The sequence below is a fragment of the Stenella coeruleoalba genome (assembly GCF_951394435.1).
Source record: "Stenella coeruleoalba genome assembly, chromosome: 3".
Classification (NCBI taxonomy): domain Eukaryota; kingdom Metazoa; phylum Chordata; class Mammalia; order Artiodactyla; family Delphinidae; genus Stenella; species Stenella coeruleoalba.
In genome coordinates, this window is record NC_137148.1 from 55,381,464 (window position 1) to 55,400,799 (window position 19,336).

Genomic DNA, 19,336 nt, shown 5'->3' on the forward strand with positions numbered 1-19,336 from the left:
GACCGCATACTAGAGATGTAACCCTTGACATGCTATTAAGAATGTACTGCTTTCACAGTGGCAGCATGTTACCTGAGAGATGCACACAATTCCACAGGCATGTCGGATTCAGGAGTCAGGGTTATATTCATTCACTCATTCAACAAATATTTATAGAATAACTGTGTGACATGACAGGGACTGTTTCAGGTAGCTAGGATACAGCAGTGATTTATTAAAAGTATCAAGACTTGGGCTTCCCTGGTGGCGCAGTGGTTGAGAGTCCGCCTGCCGATGCAGGGGATGCGGGTTCGTGCCCCGATCCGGGAAGATCCCACATGCCGCCGAGCGGCTGGGCCCGTGGGCCATGGCCACTGAGCCTGCGCGTCCGGAGCCTGTGCTCCGCAACGGGAGAGGCCACAGCAGTGAGAGGCCCGCGTACCGCAAAAAAAAAAAAATCTCAGGTAAAAGTATCAAGACTTGTTTTCTTACCCAGCATTTGGTTTATCTTGGTGAATGGTCCACATGCCTCCCAGCAATCTTATAAAGTGAATTACTTATTATCATCCCAAATTTACAGCGGAGAAAAATGAAGCTTATGCACTTAGCTTCCCTTCCAGCTAATAAGTGGCAACACTGAGTTGTTGGTTTTTGTTAAACTCTTAACACTGAGATTTTGAACCCAAATTTCTGACACGATAATCTGAGCTCTTAACTTTCTCCTTTACATATGAAAAGGAATAAAAGAATTGTTTTTTTAATCTTATTCATTTTACTGCAAGTACAGTCAACAAATTTCTAATCATGGGTCCTCTGAGAATAATATTTACTTTGTTTCTGAGTCATGAGGATTTTCACCAAATAATGTTCATTAGTGGATAATAGTGGTTAATACTACAATGAGTTGCCAAGAAGGAATATTTGACTAATTAAAATTTTGTTACAATTTATGATTATGTAACGTGATTACATTCAGCATTGCATCATTTACCACCTAACAAATTTCATTTTGCTACTGATGTGTTTAGGTTTTAAGGCTGAATTTTCTTTCTGAACATTTTCAACTATTACCTAATAGGCACACTGTTAGGTAATAGTTAAAAGAATACAGTTTTTAGATTTTTTAATGTTATGAGTATTGTTTGGAAAATTAATCTGAATGGAACAAAAATGGTATACAACATTCCAATAGAAATTTAGTTTAGTTTTAAGTTAAACATATTAAATTGCCATTTTGTAGTTTAAAATGATCAACTATTACCAATTTCATATAGTTCAAGTTCAAAAAATCCTACTATTCCATACGCCTGAATGCAGCAGTAACTAGAGTGTAATCTTTGCCAGGAAAGGGATTTTGGGGTTTTGTGCACTATATTGTGCTCATGGTAGGCACTTAGAAAATGGTTGTTGAATGAATGAATTAGGAAAGCAAATAAAACATAGTAACTAACCTTCCATCCTAACATCTCTTTGGGTTTAGGTTTAAAATGGGAATAAGAAAAATAACATGATATGAATGTCAGTCTCTTCAAATGATAAAAAGTTTAGTTTAAATACTTAATTTACCTGAGAGAATCGAAAACATAATTTCACACAAAAACTTGTACATGAAGGTTTATAGCAGCATTATTCATAATAACCAAAAAGTGGAAATAACCCAAATGTCCATCAACTGATGAAGGTTTAAATAAAATGTGGTATATCCATGCAATGGAATATTATTGAGTCATAAAAAGGAATGATTTACCGGTAGGAACTATAACATGAATGAAACTTGAAAACATTATGCTAAGTGAAAGAATCCAGACACAAAAGGTCACATATTATATTAACAGTTAGTATAAAATGTCCAGAATGGGCAAATCAAGAGAGACAGAAAGTAGATCAGTGGATGCCAGGGTTTAGAGGCAAGAGGAAATGAAGAGAGACTCCTAATAGACTTTTTCAGTGATGCAAATGTTCTGGAATTAGTGGTGATAATTGTACAGCCTTGTGAATATACTAAAACCCACTGAATTATATACACACTTTAAAATTAAGGGCAAATTTTACAGTATATGAAATGTTTTTCAATTTCTGAAAAGTGGGGAAAAAAACTTAAGTTCTCCTCTTCAGAACAAGTCAAAAGTACACTATAAAATAATAGACATGTGTTTATAAATCTAAGAGTATTAGGAAATGTTCCCTTGTTTAATTATAAACCAAGTGGAATGTTTGGAGATTTCAGTAATCTGACAGGGAACTTAAGAGGATTAACCTGACTTCCCCAGTGTTAACAATACCAATTTAAACTGCATCATTCAAAACCTACATAGTCATATTAAAGTAATTGCAGCAATGACTTCCACAAAGAAAACCAATTAGATTAATTACTCATTAAGGCTGTCATCATTGTAAATATATTTATATAATGGTTTTACTTCCTTAAGTGTTGAATTGTGCCTTGAGATCTAATGTATGGCAAAGTCACATCTCTAACCACTTAATTAGAGGTTGAGAAGTGGGTGGGATTGGACTGAATGTAGCAATGCTGACATTCCAGATTGGAACACAAAGCGAAGCAGGATTTAAGAAACCTAAATTCTAGCCTTCAGTATGCAGACACTTAAATAGCAAGAACTAAAACTGTCCCATTCAGCAGTGCAATTTTTTTAATATTGAAATACAACATATAGATAAGTGTACACATCGTTAAGTGTAGACTATGAGTTTCCCTAAATTGAACACTCCTTTGGAAACAGCCTCCAGATCAAGAAGTAGAGCATAGCACACAGAACTAGGGCTTTTTTTTTCTTTTTCCTTAAGCCTCAGAGAATATTCAAATAGTTTAAATCCCCTCAAGGGCAGACTCTCAGTCATGCCATAGTTAAATTTGGGGAGGAAGGGCAGAGGACCCTGAAATGGTAATAACGTATATCTTAGTATACAATGAATTTTGATGGCAAATTTACCGACACCAGTATCTGCAATACGTCACCTTCACTGAACCACCGAGTAATGGTCTTTTTCTGGATCCAGAGATTCAGAAACAGTTCCTAAATTTACGCATGAGTTTTGAAAATCTCCCACATCTAGATGCTTCTTTCCAACAAAACTTTAACCAAATTTTTGGAGCAGGAAAGTTTTGTGTCAGGTCGTGCTTTTCCTGCCAAAGTTTTGAGCACCCTTGAACACTCGTCAGGAGGAACGGTCCCCTCCAGACCTCACACGCCAAACACTCCGCAGTTCTACCCGAAGCCCGCGGATCTCCGAGCGCTCCCTAGAGTGGTCCAGGACCACCCTCCACCCTCGGGGAGCCCAAGCCTCTACCCCACGCCACCCCTCTGGTCTCCGTCCCTGCCCACCCGGGCAGAAACGCCGCGCTGTTCCTTTAAGGCCGGGAGCAGCAAGGGTGTGCGGGGAAAGGCCGGTTCCTCCCGCCTCCTTCTACACCGCTCCCTTCCCTCTCCCATCGGAGTTTCAGGTGAATGGGTCACTGACGGAGGAGGCCGCCACACCACGCCTTCTCGCTAGCGTCCACCTCTCCGCTTCTCCGTCCTCTGGCGGAGGCGGCGGGACTCCGGGGAGAACTAGCCAGATCGCCGAGGAGCCCGAGCCGGGTGCAGCAGGTGGGGCTCGCCGGCGCGGCTCGCCGGCGCGTGGCCACGAACCTCCCGCCCCCGGGCCTGGGGTTGGTGCGCATGCCCGGGGGCAGGACGGCGGGGTGGGTGGGGGTGGGGAGGAGGGGGAGGGAGAGGAGGAGGGCTGGGTCCCCTGCGGAGTCCCGGCTGAGAGCTGGCGGTCTGCACGTCGTCAGGTGCGCCCTCCAGGTGAGCGCGCTCCTGGGCTCCCGCCGTCCTTGGTGGGTTGGGCCCGGCTGCAGTGAGGAGGTGAGAGCTGGGCACGGCGCCTGGGTCGCACGGGGGGACCAAGGCCCCCCGGTCTTGTAGGGAAGGCGCAGGGGGAGGATGCCCAGCGCTGGTTTCGGTGGCGGTTTCGCTCCTGGGCTGGGACTCGCAGGAACCGGAGAGGCACGGGGCGGCGGAGAGAGCCGCGCCGGGCGAACTTGGAGGCTGCCTCCCAGGGGCGAGGGGCCGCTTGGAGCCGCCCGTCAGCTCCTTCGGCGGAAACGCTTAAAGCCACCAGTGTCTAGGCGGCGTGGGCAACTTCTCGCTTTCCTGGGGGCCGGCGGGAGGTTGGTGAACAACTAGAATCCTGCGCCCAGCTCTCCGGGCTGCGGTTCTGGGAGGTCCTCGGGGAGAGGGCCCTGAGCTTGAAAGCTGGAGCAAGGGGGCAGCTCGCTGGCCGGGGCGGGGCGGCTCGGACTCCGAGGGGAGCCTGCTGTTCTCCGCCCCCATCCCACTCGCTTTGGGTTTCCCTGGAGGAGAGGGGGTGGCCGGGTTTAATCAATGCAGTATTCCTGGAGACCTGGGGTGGGCCGATCGGCTGTTTTCAACCCCCTTGGTGGGAGCTGTGTGAGCCCGCGTCGATTTATGCTGGGGGGCGGGGATTTAATTTCGAATGAAGCTGTACTTCGAGGGAAGCCGCTCACGCATGGGATTCTCACCCGTGACCTAAAGGCCGCCGCCAGACAGGCGGACCTGCCTCGGGGCAGTCCCTGCTCGGCCAGCGCGGGCGCGCACCGTCCGGGGTGCTCCTGGGCGCTGCGGGGGCGAACGGCCGCCGGGACCTGCTCTCGGCCAGGCCGCCGGGTCTTGAGACCCCGGGAAGGGCAGGCCCCGCGCGTAGCCGACATGTTGCCTGCGTTGGAGGAAGTGTGCGGGGCAGGTGGGATGAGGGGCCAAAATGGCCTCTGCACCTTACGGCTGGGAGAGCAAGCCCAAGCCCCTCGTGTCCCAGGTGAAGCAGCTGAGCCGGAGGAGAGGCACGGCATCCTCGGGCCGGCCCTGGGGCTGGCCGGGCAACCTACCCACCTGGGAAATGACTCAGGGCGGGGAGGAGGCAGCGTTCCAGGTTAGTGTGTGGCCCTCACGCACAACAGGTGTATTATTGGGATCCCAGGAAAAGAGAATCCCTTCCCATTAAGGCACTTGTGTTTTTTGTGATTGAAAACTGGTTCTTTCCAGACAGAGGTGGATTTCTCAAACTGTGTATTCCCTAGTGTAGCAGTGTTTCCTTTTGCACTGTACGTATTGAATCTTTATTTTCTCTTCCTGGTGTTTTAAAATAGACATTTTAAAAGGTGGCGCCACAGTAATTGATAACTCCTCGGACAGAGCAGCAGCCTTTTTTTTTTTTTGGTAGTTCTGCATTTATTTGATTATTAGGCACCTTCTTTGTTAGAGTATGGCGGGGAGGAGAGCGAGATTTCCACAACTTCCAGGCAATTCAGGGAAACGATGAGCATTGCCTCCTATGTGTAAGGCACTGTGCTAAAGCCTGTTGTGCTTTATATCATGTAATCACCCCAGCATTTCTAAAAGCTAGATCTTATTAAAACTCCATTTTAAAAGCGAGTAAACACCGGGTAGGGGAAACATGTTACAAATGGGCTGGCTTGAAAACTACTTCAGCTAATCAGGAAAGGTATATCATTAAAGCCACAGTCCAGCGTGAGAACCAGATTTGGGGAGTTTTTCTGGAATTCTCTACCTTTGACTAGTCCTTATGGCCTCATATAAGTGTTCCCCATCTTGCTTGATGTAAAGGTAAAACTCTTACTGTTTTCTTCTAAAGATAATGCTGTAGTTATTGCCCTTTCAAAATGATAGAAGATTGCTTTCAACCACATAAAGTAACTGGTATGTCTTTCACCTTCCCAGGAACCTCCCAGAGGGAAGTTTTCTTTAGTTGCATTTCAAGGCTTACTTGATTAGAATTTTAGTGGGCTTTTTTCATCCACATTACTACTTATGGAACTATTGGAGTAAAAAGACCATTGTTACACCTTTCCACAAAATCTGCCTCCAGGGTTGCAGCTGTTCTGTACCTTCAGGCTTTCCAGTCTTGAATGTGGTATGAATCATCTGGGGATCTTATTAAAATACAGATTCTGATTCATAGGTCAAAGGTGGAGCCTGGAATTCTGCCTTTCTAATAAGTTCCCAGGTGATGCCTGTACAGTTGTGAGTCTGACACTTTTTTCTCCCTTTCCCTCACACTGTAAGCACTTAACTACTTTTGTTGAACTTAACTTGAAGGATTGTATTTCCTGGGTGTTAGTTACGTGAAGAGCTTCAAGGTATTCACTGCTGGATTGAAATCCCAACTCTAATTTGGGCTGTTGATTTTATAAATCAAATATTGATTGAGCATCCCTTTGTATCAGGGACTGGATCTAGGGATCAGGAATAAGAGTGATGATCAAGACAGACATTTAAGTGCTTGGGAAGCTGGTATTCCTTTTGGGGTGGAGATGGTAGCAGTTTAAAAGAAAGAAAGAAAGAAAGAATTAGAAGGGAAATTTGCTCTGAAAATAAATTGGTTTGGTGGATGGAATGAGTAACCGGGAGGACATCTCTGAGGAGGTGACATTTGAGCTGCGACCTGATCGGGAGGTTCCTGCCATGTAAAGATCTGGGCGTTCTAAACAGGAAACCCTCAAGATCAAGGCCCTCCTTGGATTGATGCCTTTATTCTAGGCAATGATTCTCAAAATATATGGCGTGGTTAAAAATCATCTGGAGAGCTAATTTAAAATGTGGTTTCTGACTCAGAGCTAGTCCATTTCAAAATCTGCCTAATTTCAAAATCTAAATAGAATCATTTAATATAAACATAAACAACTTCTTAAAAGCAAATTAATGAAAGGCATGTGATCAAAAAGGAACAGACGGCCCTTAAATATAATAGTGTTTATTTTTACTTGTTGACAGTTTGCTTTATTTATTTATTTATGGCTGTGTTGGGTCTTTGTTTCTGTGTGAGGGCTTTCTCTAGTTGTGGCAAGGGGGGGCCACTCTTCATCGCGGTGCGCGGGCCTCTCACTATCACCGCCTCTCTTATTGCGGAGCACAGGCTCCAGATGCACAGGCTCAGTAATTGTGGCTCACGTGCCCAGTTGCTCTGCGGCATGTGGGATTTCCCAGACCAGGGCTCGAACCCGTGTCCCCTGCATTGGCAGGTAGATTCTCAGCCACTGCTTCACCAGGGAAGCCCGACAGTTTGCTTTAAAGAATACTTTTGAAGCATAGCATTTTCAGACTTTCCTTTTTAAAAAATATTTATTTATTTATTTTTATTTGGTTGCGTCGGGTCTTAGTTGCAGACAGCAGGCTTCTCAGCTGCGTCACACGGACTCCTTAGTTGCGGCATGCAAATTCTTAGTTGCTGCACACATGTGGGATCTAGTTCCCTGACCAGGGATCGAACCCGGGCCCCCTGCATTGGGAGTGTGAAGTCTCATACACTGTGCCACCACGAAGTCCCAGGCTTTCCTTTTTTATCTTAACTTAGTTTTCTAAGATTTTTTTGGCCAGTAAATATTTTCAAAGAGAGAACTTTTTATACTTTAACATCAACTTAACATATTCAGTAAGGGTCAACTGCTTCCCTTTTGGCCCTGACTCTGAGTCAGCTGTTTGACTTATGTCCCTATCATTCTTACGACACAGTTTCTGCGAAGGTTCTGTGAAGGTGACCAGTGAGCCCCTTCAGCCAGATCCTGTGGCCTTTCACTTCTAATTTTTTCCTTCATTCAGCATATACTTATTGACCAGATATTGTTAATGTTGCCGTGCTGGGCATTGGGCAGCGTTCTTGGTCCTCTCTTTCCTATTGCCTTACCTTAAAACCCAGTCACAGGCTGCCTTGAAAGATACCTTAGAAGTCCTTCAGTCCACTTCTCCCCACCCCCTGCAAATACCAAACAAGCTTGGCATAAATGGCATGAGGTCAGATTGTTATTTGTTATTTTAGGAGGGTGTGTGGAGAGACTTCCTAACACTGAGATGAGATCTGACCCTCTGCAGTGTTTTTATTTTTTTAAAGGAACCATTTCTAGGACTACAAAGACAGCTCTATAGCTATTTGAAGACTGCCATAGTGGTCCTTTTTTTTTTTTTTTTTTTTTCGGTACGCAGGCCTGTCACTGTTGTGGCCTCTCCCGTTGTGGAGCACAGGCTCCGGGCACGCAGGCTCAGCGGCCATGGCTCACAGGCCTAGCCACTCCGTGGCATGTGGGATCCTCCTGGACCGGGACACGAACCCGTGTCCCCTGCATCAGCAGGCGGACTCTCAACCACTGCGCCACCAGAGAAGCCCCATAGTGGTCCTTCTAATGTTGAGTTATCCAGGCCAAACATTTCCTGTTTTTCCAGTCATTTGTCCTAGAACATGGTTTTTCTAGATCTTTAACAATCTAAGTCTACCTCCTGGAGAGGCATCTAGTTGGAACATGATGTTCAGATTTCACGGTTCTGCAGGGGTTTGTTTCTTTTTTTTTTTTTATTTTATTATTTTTTATAGATTTGTTTCTTTTTAATAACTGTATCATTCCTAGATCTAAGCACTAACTCTGTAAATACTGGATAAGTTTGGGATAGCTTGTTAACTTTTGTTGAAATTCTGATCAAGGAAATACACTTATAAAAATGAACAGTTATTAAGCCAGATTTCCGTTATCTAGTACTTATACTATTAGTTTTTAAAAATTGAATTTTACATATTTAAAATCATTTATCCTGCCACCAGTATTTGAAAATGGATACAATATACCTAAGTGCCTAAACACTGAAATTTCTCACCTTCAGAATAATCACCTTGCTGTAAATGCTTTTTGCTCATCTTCTTTAATACATTATCTTACCTATTTATCCCAGTCCAGAGGTCAGGATTATCCCCCTCTTTGGCACAGGAGGGTAGCGATGCTCACAGAAGAGAAGAATTTGTCCCCTCAGATTGTGAGTTTTTAACTAGGTTTGTTTTAGCCCATCATTTTAGCCTTACAGAGACCTTGATCAGTGTCGATGTACTTGTAGCCAGTAGGTTACCTGTCCTTTCCAGTGTCTTGTCAGCTGCAAATCTGGATACACTTGTCCATTTTGTCTGTGGTCACGACTTGATACCTCCCTCCAGGTGGACATAAATGGTTCATTCATTCATCCTAATTAACTTCCATTATTCAGCCCCGTAGGAATCTGCCTACCCACACTCTGTTACACAAGGACGTGTCCAGAATTCTCAGGATTCTCTCTGTATTCCCCTCATCTACCAGTCTGGTAACCTTCTCAAAAAAGAAAATGAAGTTGATTTGGCATGACTTGTTCTTTTTTTTTTTTAAGATTTATTTTTATTTATTTATTTAGGCTGCTCCAGGTCTTAGTTGCCGCATATGGGATCTTTTTTTTTTTTTTTTTTTTTAGTTGTGGCATGCGTGTGGGATCTAGTTTCCCGACCAGGGTTTGAACCCAGGCCCCCTGCTTTGGGAGTGCGGAGTCTTACCCTCTGGACCACCAGGGAAGTCCTGGCTTGTTCTTAATTAATTTTCTGAAATTATTTGCTTCACAATTTAAAATCTCTGCTCTTAGGGGAGACATGACAAACTCCAGGAAATAGACGTTTGGAAAGGGATTTTGTTGGCTGGATTTTCGACAAAACAAAACCTCAGCCTGAGTCTGGATTAATTTAGGATTTTTAGGAACTACCGTTGAGCCTGGAATTTTTGGCATAGTCTTGAATGAGTGAGACCTAGTTATAGAAGAGGTAAGATTCCTCTGAGGTCAGTGTGTCGGTATTTGACATTCAGCTTCAGAAATAGGGTTCCATATTGAATAGTGTTTAGATTCAGTTTTCCTTAATGCTCTTTTTCTGAACATCAGTTAAGAAGACACTTAATCTGGACTTTACTCTTTCATAGCACTGTAATATTTTGGCCTAAATCGCTCGTCTGTATGTGTGTTTGGGTGCTAGTTACAGGGCTGTATACACTTAGATTTGTGCACTTTTCTGTATGTTATACTTCAATAAAGCAGTTTTTAGAAATAAAAGAATGAAGAGAAGTTGTCTTTCCTCACTGTGTTTGGAAAATTATTCTAGTTGTGTTGGCATTACTAACATTTAATATATTTCCATCTTTGAGGTTTCACCTAGATACAATATTTTATTCTGAGAAATTATACTATTCGTTTTTAAAAATTGAGTTTTACGTATTTAAAATGATTTATCCTGCCACCAGTATTTGAAAATGGATACAATATACCTAAGTGCCTAAACACTGAAATTTCTCACCTTCAGAGTAATCACCTTGCTGTAAATGCTTTTTGTTTATCTTCTTTAATACATTATCTTACCTATTTATCCCAGTCCAGAGGTCAGGATTATCCCCCTCTTTGGCACAAATTTTCTTTGAGAAATTTGTAATTGACTATTCTTAAGGATGTGGAGGGTAGTTGCTGTTGATTTGAAAGAACAAAGTTTAAAGGGTTTGAATTGATTTACTGTTGCAAACCTAGTAATGTATGATTACACAACCCTTATTTGAAAAGGAAAAAATATTAGACACTTTAATATACTCAGGTTATAGATCTTTCTCATGTCCTTCCCACCATCCACCCCCAAGCTTCTGGCTCTTTCTTGCTAAGTCTTCCCTATTATCTCCAAACTGCACTTAATCGTGTAGTTCAGCCCTTAAATAATGCCTGTCGTAGATGTTGTTTTCTTTGTGCGTGACCTTCGGGAGAACTTGGTCTCATACTTAACTTCCACAGGCTCCTATGGTACAGCGTAGGCATTTAATAAATACTTGTTGATTGAGTGAAATTGCCTCTCAGATGTTCAGGGATTTTTGTTCTGAGGAATCTTAGAAGAAAATTATTCTGCTTTTCTCTTAGTGAAGAGGACTCTTTACTACAGTGTGTGTTTGATGTTTTTCCTTTTTTGAAAATTACATTCCATTTTGAAGACTTGGAAAAGGAGATAAGGGGAAAATGTCCATAATCGTACTATTTACAGATGCTTTTTGTAACCCTTTTTAATGATAAAAGCATACTTTTAAACCAGATTATGCTTTAGTTAACATTGAAGGGCTGGTATATGCTGGACACAGCTATGTGTGCCCTTCCATATGCATTCTCATTTTATATGAACTTTGAAAAGTAATATGAGACAGAAGAAATATATTTAAGAAATTTTATCTTTTATACATCTATAATTGTGTTCTTTGAAGTGACTATTTTAAAAAATACCACTTTTGCCTATGCTGTAAAAACCTTTGTGAAATTTTCATTATCACAACTTTAAATTTCAAGTTTCAACAATATTCATATGGCAGTGATGTGCAGAGCATGATGCTAGGTGCCCTGAGGACTACCAGGCCAAATGAGTCCTACGCTCAATGATTTCTTGTGCTCAAAGAATTAATGGTCCAATGTGTAAAAATGACAGTGGAAAGGACAAGAGAAATAACTAAGGAGTGAGAGGTTACTTGAGATCGATATCATTAGTTTTCTTAGTGATGCAAGGAAACTATGAGCTCAGCAGTAATGTCATTACCCTACTTATGTTGCTTAGATTGGCTTATCTTGGGAGCTACGGGGCATTGCTCATCCTGAAGATCAGGTGACCACTGACATCAGCCATGTCATCCAGACCTTTTGAAAGTCCACCTCCTTACAGACCTGATGAATTGTAAGTAAATACGTAAGTCTTTTTCTTTGACCGAGACTCGCAGCTTGTAGGATTTGAGTTCCCTGACCAGGGATTGAACCCAGGCCTTCTGCAGTGAGAGCATGGAGTCCTAACCACTGGACCACCAGGGAATTCCCCTTTTCTTTTTTTTTAAAGTCTATTACATGTTTAAAAAAAAAAGGTGTAGTTGAAACTTTCATCTGTTATGTGTTTGCTATAAAATAAAACAGTAGAATAGAATAGAATAGAATAAAATAAAACAAAACTGTTATGTGTTTGGTTGATTTGTAAAATCAAATTGAACCAAAGGGTATGTGGTGAAGAGTGAGTTTCCCTCTTACCTATAACTTCCAGGATGACAGTTTTTTTCTGCAGTGGGAGCTATTATCACTTGATTTGTGTGTGTGTGTGTGTGTGTGTGTGTGTGTGTGTGTGTGTGTGTGTGGTACACGGGCCTCTCACTGCTGTGGCCTCTCCCGTTGCGGAGCACAGGCTCCAGACGCAAAGGCTCAGCGGCCATGGCTCACGGGCCCGGCCACTCTGCGGCATGTGGGATCTTCCCAGAGTGGGGCACGAACCCGTGTCCCCTGCATCGGCAGGTGGACTCTCAACCACTGCGCCACCAGGGAAGCCCCCTTTTTGTTTTTCACCAGTGGTATGAAGCTTCCATATTAATACCTTATTTAGGTGACTGTTGGCAATAGATTGTCAGTTTTTCAAATAACACCTTTATTGAGATATAATTCACATACCTTACAATTCACCCATTTAGAATGGGCAGTTCATTGATTTGGGTGTATTCACAGAGTTGTGCAACCATTACCACGATCAGTTTTAGAATATTTTCATCATCCCCTTCCCAAAAAAACCCCTCTATCCATTAGTGGTCATTCCCCATTTCCCCCCAGTACTAGGCAACCACCAGTCCACTTTGTTTCTAGATTTGTCCATTCTGGATATTTCATAGAAATGGAATCATACAATGTTTGGTCTTTTGTGACTGACTTCTTTCACTTAACAATAATGTTTTCCACATGGTTAATTTTAAGTGATTCCTTAATTATATTAAAACAAGAAACAAAGTTGAGGGTTCTTGGTGTCTTTAGCCATTTGGAGATTTAACAATGAATTCTTAAGTTTTAAATTTTCTGTCAAACATTGATAGGGGTTTCCTCCTTTAAGTAGTTTGTAGCGTTAACTCTGATAACAGTAGTAAGAGCATATGCTTCTATTACATAGCCTCCTGACCGATACCTGAATGTGGTAGGGACGCAGCTGTTTATGGCAATGAGATATGCTGGAGAATATAGTAACTGAGTAGTGCTCCATTAACCTCATACTTATTTTTGTAAACAGTGGTGAAATACACATATAGAAAAGGGCACAGAACATGCATATAAAATGATGAATAAGTACTAAGCAAAATAATCATCTCAGTCAAGAAATAGAGCACCCCAATCTTTGCCTGTGTCCTCTCCTTCCTGTAGAAACCACTGTTCTGACATGTGGACATCACTTGCCACTGTTCTGACGTGTGGACATCACTTGCTTTTCTCTATTATTTTCCCACTTTGTACATCCTGAACAATATGGTTTAGTTTTACTTGTTCTTAAACTTTGTATGAACATAATATGCTGTATGTATTCTTTTCTGCTTTGTTTCTTTCAACTTGTAAGATTTATCTACATGAATTTGTAGTTCATTTTTTTTGCTTCAGAGCAGTGCTAAAGAAATATAGTGCGAGCCATATATGTAGTTTCATGTTTTCTTGTAACCATATTAAAAATAAAAGAAATTAATTTTAATAATATATTTCACTTAGCTCAATATATCCAAAATGTTATCATTTCAACATGTGATTGACATAAACATTGGTTTACAAGATAGTTTATATTCTTTTTTTAGCAGTCTTTATTTTTTAGAGCAGTTCTAGGTTCACAGCACAATTGAGAGGCACATACAGAGATTTCCTGTAGGTCCCCTGCCCACACATGCATAGCTTCCCCATTATCAACATCCCCACCAGAGTGGTGCATTTGTTACAATTGAGGAACCTACATTGACACATCATTATCACTCAAAGTCGTAGTCAATACTAGGGTTCTCTCCTGCTGATGTTACATTCTTCCCTCATACTATGAGCACTTTGTGTTTTACGCTTCACAGCACATCTCAGTTGGGACTGGCCGCATTTCAAGTGCTCCGTCCATGTGTGCGGCTAGCGGCTGTCATAATAGCACAGCTCCGTAGCATTCCATTGTGAGGCTCTATCACAGTTACCCATGGCACTGTAGGCACTGCAGCTTGGGGTTATCATAAGCCATGTTTCTGCGAACATTGCACTGTTCATGGGAGTATAAGTGAATCCGTCACTTTGGAAAACAGTTTGACATTGTCTAGTAGAGCTGAAAATTTAAAAAAAAATTTGACCCAGAAATTCTACTCCTGGATATATACCCTAAAAAAAACTGCCTGTGTGTACCAGGATGTATGTTGGAGACTGTGTCAGAGCTACGCTGTTCATGACAGCCCCAAATGGAAACAGCCCAAGTATCTAAGTAGAATGTTTTACCGAGTTTTCTTTCTTGACATTTTCATTGTTCTCTCCAGTTTCTCCATTTCCTTTTCATTCTCATTTACGGTACTCAGGTAATTCTAATTCCTATGGTTAGTGGCACCCAGTAGTAAGACGTCTCCTTTGGAGTGAGGAAGGCGGTCTATAGAAATAATGACAAAAACAAAAGGGCTTTAGTTGGTTTAGGAATTGAATTTTGCCTCGCCAGGGCCCACAGGTTTTAGATTCAGTGTGTCCACGCATCAGTGTGTCTGTTACAAGCTGTGTGTTTATCATTAAATTACTGGAGTTTGCAAGGTATTTTTATAAAGGAGATTCTGATCTGCTTAGCCATCAGATCTGATTAGCCACCATTCTGATGAGCACTCATTGGTAATTGATCTACTTTGTAGCTCTTGCTGTAACTGGCTGTAGTTCATGTAGTGCTTCGTTTAATGTCTTACTGCCCTGACAGACTGTACTCTGTGATGGGCCTGGACTGAGGCTGTCCTGTTCACTGTTGTATCCCCAGTGCCTAGCACAGAGCCCAGCAGGCGTCAGCCTGGCAACTCCAGTAAATAGCCACCAAATGATAAGTGAATGAATGTGCATTCTTAGGTAAGAGAGCGAGGCTGCCAGGATTTACACGTGACCCAGTGGAGGCCACTGTAAGTGTCAAGTCTGAAGGAATCGGTCTTCAGTCACAAAGGCAAAAGGGCTGATACCACTGTTCTAAACTCCCTGGGTCCCGTCCCCAGGGATTATGATTTAACTGGTCTGGAGTGCTCCGTCTGGGGATGTTATACATCCCCAGGTGATTCTAATGTGCCGCAAAATTTGAGAACCTCTGTTCCGTAGAAACGAAGTAGTCATTCTCAATGTATGGTTTCCAGACTGCGGCAGCATCAGCAGCATCTAGAAACTTGTTCTACCCCAGACCTGCAGACTCAGCAACTCTGGGGATGAGGGCCAACAAACCCTCCAGGTGATTTTGACGCATCGTGCACAGATATGTTTACTGTTCAATGGGTGTCTGAGTCAGTTGGGGCTACTGTAATAGAGTACATAGACTGGGTAGCTTATAAACAACAGAAACTTCTTTCTCACAATCTGGAGGCTGGAAGCCCAAGATACGGTGCCAACACGGCCCGGTTCTAGTGGAGGCCATCTTCCAGATTGCAGACTTCTTGTATCCTCACATTGTAGAAGGGGTGAGAGAGCTCTCTGGGGCCTCTTTCATAAGGGCACTGATCCCATTCATGAGGGCTCCACCCTCATGACCTAATCATTTCCCAGAGACCCCACCTCCTAATACCATCGCATTGGGGGTTAGGATTTTTTAAAAAAATAAATCTATTTATTTATTTATTTTTGGCTGCGTTGGGTCTTCGTTGCTGCTTGTGGGCTTTCTCTAGTCGCGGCAAGCGGGGGCTACTCTTCGTTGTGGTGTGTGGGCTCTGGGCACGCGGACTCTGGAGCGCAGGCTCAGTAGTTGTGGCGCACGGGCTTAGTTGCTCCGCGGCATGTGGGATCTTCCTGTACCAGGGCTCGAACCTGTGTCCCCTGCATTGGCAGGTGGATTCTTAACCACTGTGCCACCGGGTAAGTCTGGGGGTCAGGATTTTGATATTTGAATTTGGTAGGGGTGTGGGGGGATACAGATTGCCCCATTACAGTGAAACAGTACAAATCATAGTTTTATTTGCCAGTGGTTTGTTCAAATTATTCCAGGTACTTTATTTGTTCTTTCTGCTCACCACTAAAAATGGCTAACTTAAAATTTTCATGTGCTTTTCAGCAAACCCAATCATTATGCACCAAGCAATGACGTATATGGTGGAGAGATGCACATTCGACCAATGCTCTCTCAGCCAGCGTATTCTTTCTACCCGGAAGATGAAATTCTCCACTTCTACAAATGGACCTCTCCTCCAGGAGTGATTCGGATTCTGTCTATGCTTATTATCGTGATGTGCATTGCCATTTTTGCCTGTGTTGCCTCCACTCTTGCCTGGGACAGAGGCTATGGAACCTTAGTGGGAGGTGGCATTGGCTACCCTTATGGAGGAAGTGGCTTTGGTAGCTACGGAAGTGGATATGGCTATGGTTATGGCTACGGTTATGGCTATGGAGGAGGCTATACAGATCCAAGAGCGGCAAAGGGATTCCTGCTGGCCATGGCTGCCTTTTGTTTCATGGCTGCATTGGTGATATTTGTTACCAGCGTTATAAGAGCTGAAGTATCTAGAACAAGAAGATATTATTTGACTGTGATAATAGTGAGTGCTGTCCTGGCCGTTATGGTGTTTATTGCCACAATTGTCTATATATTGGGAGTCAACCCAACTGCCCAGGCATCTGGGTCTCTCTACAGTTCACAAATATATGCCCTCTGCAACCAGTTTTATACACCTGCAGCTGCTGGAGTCTATGTGGATCAATATTTGTATCACTACTGTGTGGTGGATCCCCAGGAGGTAGGGATAGTTTTGTTCTTTTTTCTCCCCTCTTGCCTTGGGTCAGAGGCTCTCCTCTTGGGATGCTTAATAGATTCACTTTGGGAATGTTTAAAAAAATATTGATGCTACGCCTCACTTCTATTTAAACCAGAAACTGGGAGAAGGGCTGGGTGTCATTATTAAGATATGATTAACATACCATCCAATTCATCCATTTAAAATACAATTCAGTATTTTTAGTATATTCACAGAGTTGTGCAACCATCACCACAGTTGATCTTAGAACATTTTCACTACCCCAGGAAAACCCCCGTCCTCATTAGCGGTCACTCCTCATTTCACTAACCGTCCCCAGATCGAGAAACCACTAATCCTGTTCTGTGGTTTTGCCTATTCTGGATATCTCATATAAGCAGACTCATACAATATGTGTTTTTGTATGATTGGCTTCTTTCACTTAGCATTAATGTTTTAAGGTTCATCCGTGTTAGAACATGTACCAGTACTTCATTCCTTTTTATTGCTGAATACCGTTCCATTGTGGGGCTATACCACATTTTATTTATTGGCCAGTTAACAGACATTTGGGCTATTTCCACCTTGGCCGTTACGAATTTTTCTGTGAAACTTATGTTTTAATGTCTCTTGAGTTCAGTATATACCTAGGGGTAGAATTGATGGGTCTTAGGGAGATTCTGCGTTTAACCTTTTGAGGAACTGTCACATTGTTCTACAAAGAGGTTGCATTATTGTACGTTTACCAGAAATGTATGAGGATTCCAGTTTCTCCACATCCCCCAGCATTGTTTTTGTCTGTTTGAGTCTAACCATGCTAATGGGTGTGAAGTGGTACCTCATTTTGGTTTTGATTTGCATTTCCTTGATAGCTAATGATATTTTCTTCTGCTTATTGGCTATTAGTATATCTTCTTTGGAGAAATGGTTATTCAGGATCTTTGCCCATTATTTAGTTGGGCTATTTGGATTTTTATTCAGTTGTAAGAAATTTTATATATTTGGATACAAGTCCCTTATAATATGATTTGCAAGTATTTTCTCTCCATTTTGTCATTCTCTTTTCACTTTCTGGATGATGTTCTTTGCACAAAAGTTTTTTAATTTTGGTGAGGTCTCATTTAATTTTGCTTCATTGCTTTTGCACCCTAAAAGGGTGTTGTATCTAAAAACACTTTGCCTAATTCGAGGTCACAAAGATTTACTCCTATATGTTTTCTTCTAAGAGTTTTATAATTTTAGCTTTTAACAGTTAGGTCCATGATCCATTTTGAGCTAATTTGGGGCATGTTATAAGGAAGGGGTCCAACATTTCTTGCATGTGGATATCCAGTTGTCTTAGTATTATTTGTTGAAAGGACTATTTCTCCATTGAGTTATTTTCATGACCTGGTCAAAAATGAATTGACCATAAATGTGACGATTTATTTCTAGACTCTCAATTTGTTTCCATTACTTGTGTTTCTGTCCTTAGGTCAGTACCACACTTCTTTTTTTTTTTAAACATCTTTATTGGGGTATAATTGCTTTACAATGGTGTGTTAGTTTCTGCTTTATAACAAAGTGAATCAGTTATACACATGTTCCCATATCTCTTCCCTCTTGCGTCTCCCTCCCTCCCACCCTCCCTATCCCACCCGTCTAGGTGGTCACAAAGCACCGAGCTGATCTCCCTGTGCTATGCGGCTGCTTCCCACTAGCTATCTACCTTACGTTTGGTAGTGTATATATGTCCATGCCTCTCTCTTGCTTTGTCACAGCTTACCTTTCCCCCTCCCCATATCCTCAAGTCCGTTCTCTAGTAGGTTTGTGTCTTTATTCCTGTCTTACCCCTAGATTCTTCATGACATTTTTTTCTTCTTAAATTCAATATATATATGTTAGCATATGGTATTTGTTTTTCTCTTTCTGACTTCACTCTGTATGACAGACTCTAGGTCTATCCACCTCATTACAAATAGCTCAATTTCTTTTCTTTTTATGGCTGAGTAATATTCCATTGTATCTATGTGCCACATCTTCTTTATCCATTCATCCGATGATGGGCACTTAGGTTGTTTCCATCTCCGCGCTATTGTAAATAGAGCTGCAATGAACATTTTGGTGCATGACTCTTTTTGAATTATGGTTTTCTCAGGGTATATGCCCAGTAGTGGGATTGCTGGGTCATATGGTAGTTCTATTTAGTACCACACTTCTTGATTGCTGTAGCTTTGTCATCAATTTTGAAATTGGGAAGTGGGGGGTCCTCCAACTTTGCTCTTCTTTTTCAAGATTCTTTTGGCTAGATTCTAGGTCTCTTGCATTTTCTTTTTTTTTTTTATTTTTTTTTAACATCTTTATTGGGGTATAATTGCTTTACAATGGTGTGTTAGTTTCTGCTTTATAACAAAGTGAATCAGTTATACATATACATATGTTCCCATATCTCTTCCCTCTTGCATCTCCCTCCCTCCCACCCTCCCTATCCCACCCCTCCAGGCTGTCACAAAGCACCGAGCCAATATCCCCGTGCCATGTGGCTGCTTCCCACTAGCTATCTACCCTACTACGTTTGTTAGTGTGTATATGTCCATGACTCTCTCTCGCCCCGTCACAGCTCACCCTTCTCCCTCCCCATAACCTCAAGTCCGTTCTCTAGGAGGTCTGCGTCTTTATTCCTGCCTTACCCCTAGGTTCTTCATGACATTTTTTTTTTTTCTTAAATTCCATATATATGTGTTAGCATACGGTATTTGTCTTTTTCTTTCTGACTTACTTCAC

General features: G+C 42.3%; 1 protein-coding gene across 5 annotated transcripts in view; it reads left to right on the forward strand.

Moving 5' to 3' along the window:
* Positions 1–3,477: 3,477 nt before the first annotated feature.
* OCLN (occludin) overlaps positions 3,478–19,336 on the forward strand; it is a 48,439-nt gene continuing 32,580 nt past the window's right edge. The window contains exons 1-3 of one of the 5 annotated variants that reach the window (XM_079916911.1): positions 3,478–3,587; positions 11,428–11,544; positions 15,898–16,576. In XM_079916911.1, coding sequence (XP_079773037.1) covers positions 11,495–11,544; positions 15,898–16,576 — 729 coding nt within the window. In that variant the 5' untranslated portion in view covers positions 3,478–3,587; positions 11,428–11,494. Of the gene's footprint in view, positions 3,588–3,734; positions 3,849–9,459; positions 9,622–11,427; positions 11,545–15,897; positions 16,577–19,336 lie in introns of those variants that run through there. The other 4 variants (XM_079916910.1, XM_079916909.1, XM_079916912.1 and 1 more) reach the window with 4 other exon arrangements.